We start from the raw sequence: 11009 nt of genomic DNA, 5'->3' as shown, positions 1-11009 counted from the left end.
GAGAGATCTTACATGGAGCCCCAGTCCGAGGTAGATTAGCAGTCATGTTTAGCCTCTTTCATTTTCTAACAATTGCTGCAACAGTTGATCTATTCTCACCAAGCTGCTTCCCAATTGTCCCATAGCTCTTTCCAGCTTTGTGGAGCTCTACAATTTTGTCTCTGGCCTCTTTTGACAGCTCTTTGGTCTTGCCAATGGCAGCAGTTGAACCTTGACTGACTGTGGGCTGCACAGGGGACTTTAATGACCTCAAAGGGGTGGTGGGTGGGTGATTAGTTGTGGGGTAAAGGTGGACTTTTTTAAGGTAGACTGACAGCTCTTTGAGAGTAATAATTCTTGCTGATTCTCATGTGTGCAAATACTTATGAACCCCAGTAACATACAAATAAACCATAAAAAAAATCATACAATGTGATTTCCGGATTTTTCTTTTTAGATTATGACATACTTGCCAACCCTCCCGGATTTTCCGGGAGACTCCCGAAATTCAGCGCCTCTCCCGAAAACCTCCCGGGACAAATTTTCTCCCGAAAATCTCCCGAAATTCAGGCGGAGCTGGAGGCCACGCCTCCTCCAGCTCCATGCGGACCTGAGTGACGTGTTGACAACCTGTTCACACGTCCGCTTTCTCACAATATAAACAGCTAATGATCGAGGGAGAGTTCTTGGTTTCTTATGTGGGTTTATTGTTAGGCAGTTTCATTAACGTCCTCCCAGCGCAGTAACAACACACAACAACAGCAGTCAAGTTTTCGTCTACGGTAAAGCAGTTCGTCTGCCGTAAACAGCAATGTTGTGACACTTTTAAACAGGACAATACTGCCATCTACTGTACATGCATATGTGACCCACCCATAATGTGTCACATTTTTGTGTTGATTTATTTATTTTATTTTGTGGTTTGAATTCGTTTTTGGAGCTGTCATTACACATTTATCAGTATTCACATTGGTCAATAGGGAGCAGTAGGGTGTTTCTTCCAAATTGAATGCTATCACCTGCAGACCGGAAGTGTCTTGTCATTCTGATGAGCGCGACCAGTCTGTGAACAATTGAAACGTCCTGTGTGCTTTTTCCTCCTGTATAACAGTAGTTTTGGTGAATCAATTCACTGATCAATATCCATGTGATCTTTATAAGTTTAAGTACACATTCTGATGGTGGAGCCTAACTCTAAAGTGTTTGTGAGTTGTAGTTTGTATTTGTGAATGAATCCAGTGTACAGCTGCAGTAATCAATACAAAAAGGCGACGTGAGTGCGCAATGTTTATATAGGAACTTCTGATCCTAATTCAGACTCCCAAATTAGAGCTCCCGTTTTCTTATTGATTTTATAATGTATATTTGTATAATGTGTGTGTTCTGGAATAGTGACAGAGAATAGAACAAGGATGGACAATTCAACCCTTAACTCAACAATGAGCAGATGAGTGTTATGTGTGTATATGTGTAAATAAATGAACACTGAAATTCAAGTATTTCTTTTATTTATTTATATGTATATATATATATATATATATATACATATGTAATAAAATAAATATATATAGCTAGAATTCACTGAAAGTCAAGTATTTCTTATATATATATCTTAACCACGCACCCAACCACGCCCCCCGCCCCACCCCCGACCACGCCCCCCACCCCCTGAAATCGGAGGTCTCAAGATTGGCAAGTATGGATTATGTCTCTAACAGTGGAAATACATCTATGATGAACATTTCAGACCTCTCCCTAATTTCTAAATGGGAGAACTTGCAAAATTGCACGGTGTGCAAATACTTGTGGACCTCACTATATATATATATATATATATATATATATATATATATATATATATATATATATATATATATATATATATATATATATATATATATATATATATATATATATATATGTATGTGTGTGTGTGTGTGTGTGTGTGTGTGTGTAAATATGTGTGTATATGTACATACATACATGCACATACAAATATACATACACATTAACACACGTACATATATTGGATTGTTGGATGCGCTCCTCATCGTGATCCCGGGCAGAATCCATCAAAAGCTTCAACACATTCACAACGGCGCTGCTCCATTGGCGCCTGATAAATCTCCTTATTCGATATAAACTCTTGCCTTCTCACTCACAAATGCAACAATGGAAATGCTCCACAACACCTGAAATATTTTAGCATACAGACCACATCCAGATCCCTCCAGTCCACAAACACTTACCGTCTCTGTCAGCCAAAGACCCGGCTTCGCTCCCGGGGGGACAGAGCCTTCCCAGTGTCTGCTCTGCACCTCAGGAACGCTTTGCCAGAGGAATTGCAGGCGCTACGAACCGTGCAGTGCTTCAAACAGCACCTTAAGACATATCTGTTGAGAAAGGCCTACTATTGATTGGAACCAACTGCCTTTTATAATTGTTTTGTAAAGCGTTTATTATATTGTTTTAATTGTGTCTGTTTTAATGCTAAATCACTTTTGTGATTTGTATGCAGATATTAAGTATGTTATGCATACACACACACACACACACCTATTAATGTGTGTATGTATATGTATATATACATACACACACACACACACAAATAGGTGTATTTAATATACATACACACACACATATATATATTTAATATATATATTATAATATATATATTTGTGTGTATAGACTGTATGTATGTGTATGTATATATATACATATATATATATACACACACATAAATAGGTGTGTATGTATGCATGTGTATATACTGTATGTATGTGTGTATATACTGTATGTATGTGTGTATATATATATGTATGTGTGTATATATATATGTATGTGTGTATATATATATATATATATATATATATATATATATATATATATATATATATATATATATACACACACACACATACATACATACAGTATATACACATGAAAACCCAAAACCAGTGAAGTTGGCACGTTGTGTAATTCGTAAATAAAAACTGAATACAATGATTTGCAAATTTTTTTCAACTTATATTCAATTGAATAGACTGCAAAGACAAGATATTTAATGTTCAAACTGAGAAACGTAATTTCTTTTTGCAAATAATCATTAACTTGGAATTTAATGGCAGCAACACATTGCAAAAAAGCTGGCACAGGGGCATTTTTACCACTGTGTTACATGGCCTTTCCTTTTAACAACACTCAGTAAACATTTGGGAACTGAGGAGACCAATTTTTGAAGATTTTCAGGCGGAATTCTTTCCCATTCTTGCTTGATGTACAGCTTAAGTTGTTCAACAGTCCGGGGTCTCCGTTGTGGTATTTTAGGCTTCAAAATGCGCTACACATTTTCAATGGGAGACAGGTCTGGACCACAGGCAGGCCAGTCTAGTACCCGCACTCTTTTACTATGAAGCCACGCTGTTGTAACACGTGGCTTGGCATTGTCTTGCTGAAATAAGCAGGGGCGTCCATGATAACGTTGTTGGATGGCAACATATGTTGCTCCAAAACCTGTATGTACCTTTCAGCATTAATGGTGCCTTCACAGATGTGTAAGTTACCCATGCCTTGGGCACTAATACACCCCCATACCATCACAGATGCTGGCTTTTCAACTTTGTGCCTATAACAATCTGGATGGTTCTTTTCCTCTTTGTTCCAGAGGACACGACGTCCACAGTTTCTAAAAACAATTTGAAAAGTGGACTCGTCAGACCACAGAACACTTTTCCACTTTGCATCAGTCAATCTAAGATGAGCTCGGGCCCAGCAAAGCCGGCGGCATTTCTGGGTGTTGTTGATAAATGGCTTTTGTTTTGCATAGTAGAGATTTAACTTGCACTTACAAATGTAGCGACCCACTGTAGTTACTGAGAGTGGTTTTCTGAAATGTTCCTGAGCCCATGTGGTGATATCCTTTACACACTGATGTCGCTTTTTGATGCAGTACCTCCTGAGGGTTCCAGAAACCTTTTGATGATATCATGGACGGTAGATGGTAAAATCCCTAAATTCCTTGCAATAGCTCGTTGAGAAATGTTGTTCTTAAACTGTTGGGACAATTTGCTCACGCATTTGTTCACAAAGTGGTGACCCTCGCCCCATCCTTGTTTGTGAATGACTGAGCATTTCATGGAAGCTGCTTTTATACCAAATCATGGCACCCACCTGTTCCCAATTAGCCTGTTCACCTGTGGGATGTTCCAAATAAGTGTTTGATGAGCATTCCTCAACTTTCTCAGTTTTTTTGCCACTTGTGCCAGCTTTTTTGAAACATGTTGCAGGCATCGGATTCCAAATGAGGCAATATTTGCAAAAAATAACAAAGTTTACCAATTCGAACGTTAAGTATCTTGTTTTTGCAGTCTATTTAATTGACAATAGGATTCCCCTGGAGGAACTGGACAAAGTGGCTGGGGAGAGTGAAGTCTGGGCTTCTCTGCTTGGGCTGCTGTCCCCGCAACCCGACCTTGGATAAGCGGAAGAAGATGGATGGATGGAGATTACATATATATATATATATATATATATATATATATATATATATATATATATATATATATATATATATGTGTGTGTGTGTGTGTGTATAGATTTCAGCCTGAAGTATTATAAAATTGACTTGTTTATTAAAGTGGAGAAAAATATAAATGTGATATTTTTATAGCAGTTTTTGCAAAGCTGCCATTTTTTTTATCATTGTGAACTTTACACCTCGGATTTTTCATTGTAATACAATAATAAAACATTCAAATAAATAAGAAAGGCAATAGATTTTCTCCTATCAGGGACTTTTGAAAATAACCACACATATTCCAAATAGTATAAAATATGTTTCCTTTTAGTTATTAATAAAAATGACATTTCCTTTTATCACAGCAAAAGTTAAGAAATGCTTGAGCTTCTTGTTGATAAAAACATGGTCAAAAAGCTTAAGACAGTGGGAAAAAAAAGAACACTGATTGATATAAACATGGCATGGCACAAAACCTATAGAATCTCAACATGGCAAAGCCAAACAAACATTCAAAAACAATCTACTGTTAATTTCTCCAGGCTTTGAGGCTAAGCACATGGTTATGCTTATAAAGTGCTATCACGTATAATAACCATTAACAGTACTTAATTAATTGTTACATAATGGGGTTTGACGCAATGACATGATTTATTTGCAGTACACAAAATGATCGCATTGATATGAATATGAATAAATAGCTCCATTAACAGTTTGTCCGATCTCTACATGTTCAAAAGAGTTGATTTACAATATAAAGCTCATCAAAATAGTTCAATTCCTACCAAGAGCATTCAGTGGATCATCAAATATGCTGCTTGAGTCCGCCGTTGCCGTGCTGCTCTCCTGGGAAGGGGGCGGAATTTTTAATTTCGGAGTCACCTTTGCGGCAGGTTTGACTGTGCTTGGCGAAAAGATGTCATCTTTAACAAAAACAGAATAGCAGGTTTAAAATGAACATTCGAAACCACGCCTGCTGGGTTTGATTTGTTTTTGCTCACCCATTTCGTCGTCAAATATGGACTCAGTCGCTCCCTTCGTCTTCGTCTTCTGTTTCGGTGTAAAAATGTCTGTCGGTTCGGCAAAGATGTCCACGTCGTCGTCAAACAGGCTGAAATCGACGGGCTTGTCTTTGTCCTTGTCCTTATTGTGGACTTTTGGCAAAGTGGTTACGTTGTCGTCCTGCAAAAGGCGTGAAATGAGTTGAGGAGGCTGAGAAAACATGGAAAAACGCAACAGAACCTTTGAAACTGAACCCACGTGGTCACTGTCCAGGCTGCTCAGCACAATTTGGCTCAATAACTATAGGATCATCTAAGAAAAGTAATACAATAGCTCATTATTAATACATTTTCACAATAACCAGTTTGACTCTGGAACTGATTATTTTCTATTATATTCAAATTCCTATTATACAAACTACACCTGTGAGGTGAAAATCATTTCAGATGACTACCTCTTGAAGCTCATAGAGAGAATGCCAAGAGTGTGCAAAGCAGTAATCAGAGCAAAGGGTGGCTATTTTGAAGAAACTAGAATACAAAACATGTTTTCAGTTATTTCCCCTTTTTTTTTGTTAAGTAAATAACTCCACATGTGTTCATTCATAGTTTTGATGCCTTCAGTGACAATCTACAATGTAAATAGTCATGAAAATAAAGAAAACGCATTGAATGAGAAGGTGTGTCCAAACTTTTGGCCTGTTCTGTAGATCACATTGCAACGACTATGTGGAAACTATGTCTGCGTATTTAAAGTTCCGGGTACTCTGATTTATACATTTGTTGTAGTTACACTATAAGGCTGCATATCGATTAATTTAGGAATCTATCGATTATTTTGTTTGATAAATAACACACTTTGTAGCCTCAATGCCTACTTTGGGGTAATTGGTTTGAATAAACTACGCTCTTTTCTGCTTGGCATAACCTTCATTGTCGTTTTCTAATACATGCACATCATCAACATAAAAATAGCACTTTCAACGTGAGTGCATTAATAAAAATAAAAATCTCCACTGTTCGCCACACACCACCGCTCTCAAGTGCGCTCTACTTATGCAGAAACTATGTCTGCAAATTTAAAGTTCCGGGCACTTCATGGTAGAAACCGTTATGAGTTAATAAACTCATTTAACGATTAACCAAAGCAACTAAATATAAATTGAGGCTTTTTTCTTATCAAATTAATTGATTTATTCAATTAATCAGCTTTTATTCCAAAGTAGTTGCACACAAAAGGTTGGACATTTGTGAAAATGTCAGCAAAACTGCGTTGCATGGGCTATTTATTTGTCTTTTGGTATGCTGTTTTTGACCCCATAGAGCAGCCTGACTTGACGTTTCACACAAACCTCAAAGCAAAACACGGACTTGAAAGTGTTGGGACGTCATTGAGGGGACTGACAAGCACTTGTCATGTCAGCAAGTGTTGCTGCAGTCAGGCAGAACATCGTCGAAGGTGCGACTTAGCAACTAATTGTCCATCGACCGTTTGTCTAGTTCAAACCTGGGCAAATTAAGGCCCTAGGGCCCGTTAAGATTTTCAATCTGGCCTGCCGGACATTCCCAAATATTTTTTTTAGATCTTTAAGATGGAAACTGTAGCTGCCATTATTATGAGCAGTGATGTTTTCAAATTACCGTAAGTCTTGAACTATACAAAGTATTTCAATGGTTGGAATCTGTGCTTTTGCGTGATATACTACCGTATTTTTCGGAGTATAAGTCGCACCTGCCGAAAAAGAAGGAAAAAAACATATAAGTCGCACTGGAGCCCAGCCAAACTATAAAAAAAAACTGCGACTTATAGTCCAAAAAAAAACGGTAGTTCCTATGGTAATCTACGTCACAGCAGCTCAGACCAGGCACCAAGCAGTGTAGGCGTTTCCATGGAGTGCTTCAAGAGCGGCCAGCCTGAAAGGCGGGTGTCAGGGACAGACGCGGAAGGAGATTTTTAGAACAAAGTTCTAAAGCTTAGTGATATATCAGATATATCAGGTCGTAGGTGGGTTTTTTTTTTACTCTTCGCGTTCATATTTGGCTGTGTTTGTTGCGTTTCGCTTGATTGTAAAATATGTCGATCGAGAGGGGGTGTGACGTTCATATGTTGTCAATATTCAGTTTTATCGTTTATAGTTAATATTGTAAATCCCACATTCTTTATTTTCATGTACATTCTGGGTGTCTCATTCAGTAAAAAAATTTAAAATTCCATTTAGTTTTTAAGGCGGTCTGTCGTAACGTTTTTAGTATTCAATCAGACATTATTGTGAGGTTCCTAAAAATTAGATATACAGGCCCCCAGACACATTTTTTTCCTCAAAATGTGCCCCCTTCGAGTCAAAATAATTGCCCAGGCTTGGTCTAGTGATTATTAAATTTGAACATAGGCTCGCATGTCTTCCAAAGACAATAGGGGCACTAAAATATCAGCTACTCTTCTCGAAAAACATGGAATGGATTGTAATCAACTTTAGAGGTTCCACACTTGAACACAAAACCAAAATTACCTCAAAAATGTCCTGCTTTGAAAAACTATTGCTGCTCTTTGGGATGCTACTACTGTAGGATGGGGGCGTTGGTGAGTTTACTCCAAAGATGTCCTCGTCGTCGTCTTGTAAAAAGGGTGAGGCCTTGACTGTCTTTGATGACGACTTAACCTTTTGGAAGAGGTCATCGCTGTTGTCATCAAAAATAGATGGAAGGTTGATTTTATCTTTCTTCACGCTTTCGCCTGTGCCTGCCTGATGCTGGACCTCCTTGGTGGTGGGTTTGGTGGCAGGGGTGTTTGTGACGGAGACGGAGCCAAAAAGGCTGTCGGAACCAAAAAGGTCGTCCTCCTCAAGGGGAGGCGATTCCTTCCCTTGGTTGTGGTCCTTACTGGAGTCCTGCTTTGTGGCACTTGTGGACAGAGGCGGCGTCGGTACAGAGGGCTTGGTGGGTATTTCAGCAGGAGGCGGTTGAGGAGGTAGAGTGTCAGGCAAGGACGTGGTTGGTGCTGCAACCTGAGAAACAAGAGTCCGGCTCGAGTCGTCTGGAGAAGACTCAGGAATGTGTCCACCAGGGATCACTTCCTGCTCCTCTACAGATCTTTCAAACGCTTGCTGCCTTGCCGCTCTAGACGGAGGTCTTCGACGTATAGAGCCTTTGACGCGACTCTGCATAAGAAAATGTACAATATATATAGTCAGATATTTAATTGTGATGAACCTACAAAAACCCTGTGATTAATCTGTTGATTGTTATTTCAATGCGTGCAATTTACGCCCCACCTTGTGTGCACTCTGCAAAGTGGAAGCCTGCTGTGGCGTGTCGAAGCTCACTCCCCCTTCAATGTTAGCCTGGCCTCCAATAGGAGTAGTAGCTGGGCTGGGGCTCAGGCTGGAGCTGGATACCCCAGAAGATGAACTGGGATCCAGACCAGGGAGTACACTCACAGCCCCGGGCATACTTGGGGCCAAACCAGGGAGCAACACAGATGGGTTGATCTTCAAACTTGCCTAAGGAGCACAACCACCGTAAGAATGGTGGAAATAATGACAGGCTATATTTAGAACTCAAAAATATGTAATCAAGGGGAAGCAACTGTCAATGGATGCAGAAACTGGCACATCGGATAGAAATGAGGAGAGAAATGTTATACAAAGAGTCACAACTGTAAAGGTGGAATGCGGAAAACAAGACAAAATAACTTTCAGTGAAGGGGAAAGAAATAAGTAGGAACAGAGAGGTCGTTCCTGAGTCGAAAAAAGAATGAAATGCCAAAAATGACTTAAGAGTCAATCAAATAAATTACTTGAAGTTTGCCAATCCTTGATGACGGCTCTTTAGGTTTTGCAGGACATGGTGCGGGTTTCTGTGTAGTTGAGATTACAATACATGCAGTTTAACCAAAGAAAACACATTTTTGAACACCTTACTGACAGACAAAGCCTCAATAGTAAATATGCAGGGGGCTTTAAAGGGGAGCTGCACTTTTTTTTGGAATGTTGACGATAATTCTCAATCCTTATGAGACAAGAACACATACAGTACAGGCCAAAAGTTTGGACACACCTTCTCATTCAATGTGTTTTCTTTATTTTCATGACTATTTACATTGTAGATTGTAACTGAAGGCATCAAAACTATGAATGAAAACATGTGGCGTTATGTACTTAACAAAAAAGGGTGAAATAACTGAAAACATGTTTTATAATCTTGTTTCTTCACAATAGCCACCCTTTGCTCTCATTATTGTTTTGCACACTCTTGGCATTCTCTCGATGAGCTTCAAGAGGTAGTCACCTGAAATGGTTTTCACTACAGTCAGTCATAGTTTTGATGCCTTCAGTGACAATCTACAATGTAAATAGTCATGAAAATAAAGAAAATGCATTGAAATGAGAAGGTGTGTCCAAACTTTTGGCCTGTACTGTATGCCTTTTTTATGCGTTCTAACTCCTAAATAAATATAAATTAAAATATGCTTACAATGAAGCCATCAATCAATCAAAGAAAGATTATTTATATAGCCCTTAATCACAAATGTCTCAAAGGGATGCACAAACCACAACAACATCCTCAGATCTGATCCCACACCAGGGCAAGAAAGAACTCAACCCATTGGGAACAATGTGAAACCAGCTCCCATTGCTTCTATTCCGCTCATAAAACCCACTAAAAAACATCTAAAAAGTGCCAACAATACTCCATTTACATTTTGTGACCTAAATATTGACCAAGAATGAGCAATATTGTTATTATAAGCGCTAACATTAAGCACCTACATATAGCGGCGCATTGATCAGGGAGAGGTACCGATTAGCTTATGCTGCTGTACTGACATCAGCTGGTGAGCTGCTCTCTCGCCTCTGACCTGGTGAAAGTTTGAGATTATAAATCATGCCTCTCACCTGGATATTTAAAGTGATGTGGACATAAATCGTGAAGTCGGTACACTTTGACAGCCAACTAAAACCCGGAAGTGATGAAAAAGACGCTTGGTTGCACCCCCTTTTTCCTTCGCGAGGATTATAAGTCATTCTTCATCTAAACAGGAATATATGATCATCCTGACAGTCGGCATCCCAGTGAGAGAAGGCATTCCCATAGGGGTGATGAATGAGAGCTGCGGCCTACCATCATGACCTCGCACTCCCTTCCCTCTGTTGCTAGATATCTCGAAATGTACGTTGTAATATGTATATGTGCTTTGCTATGGAGGTTTTTTTCCCACTCCAGACTGGGCCCACTTAGGAGCCCAGTCTAGATTATATTTTTTTACTCATACTCCCCCAGCGTTTTACCTTTTTCCCATCTTTTACGGGGCGCCTTGTGGCGACCCATCAGCGTTCCTGTTCTGTAACCCTGTACACTGTTTGTTTTGTCTAATCTTGAACGGGTTTGTGCTGAAAAAGTTTTGTTGTACTTGTGCAATGACAATAAAGACCTATCTATCTATCTATCTATCTATCTACGGTATCTATCTATCTATTGTACAGTAAGTGATGTTTTATTATGTTTGTTGACTC

The 11009-nt window shown here is 39.1% G+C and overlaps 1 protein-coding gene across 4 annotated transcripts in view; it reads right to left on the bottom strand.

Annotated features, from left to right (window-relative positions):
• Nucleotides 1-4801: 4801 nt before the first annotated feature.
• The window catches only part of washc2c (WASH complex subunit 2C), a 29385-nt gene continuing 23177 nt past the window's right edge, over nucleotides 4802-11009 (bottom strand). For all 4 annotated transcript variants that reach the window (XM_061950179.1, XM_061950342.1, XM_061950417.1 and 1 more), the window contains 5 exons: nucleotides 9293-9352; nucleotides 8769-8996; nucleotides 8007-8654; nucleotides 5497-5677; nucleotides 4802-5418 (listed from right to left, as the gene is read on the bottom strand). In XM_061950179.1, the coding sequence (XP_061806163.1) occupies nucleotides 5270-5418; nucleotides 5497-5677; nucleotides 8007-8654; nucleotides 8769-8996; nucleotides 9293-9352 (1266 nt within the window). In that variant the 3' untranslated portion in view covers nucleotides 4802-5269. The remainder of the gene's footprint in view (nucleotides 5419-5496; nucleotides 5678-8006; nucleotides 8655-8768; nucleotides 8997-9292; nucleotides 9353-11009) is intronic.

The sequence above is a fragment of the Nerophis lumbriciformis genome, linkage group LG02 (assembly GCF_033978685.3).
Source record: "Nerophis lumbriciformis linkage group LG02, RoL_Nlum_v2.1, whole genome shotgun sequence".
In the NCBI taxonomy this organism is placed as follows: domain Eukaryota; kingdom Metazoa; phylum Chordata; class Actinopteri; order Syngnathiformes; family Syngnathidae; genus Nerophis; species Nerophis lumbriciformis.
This window is presented reverse-complemented; position numbering and strand designations above follow the sequence as displayed.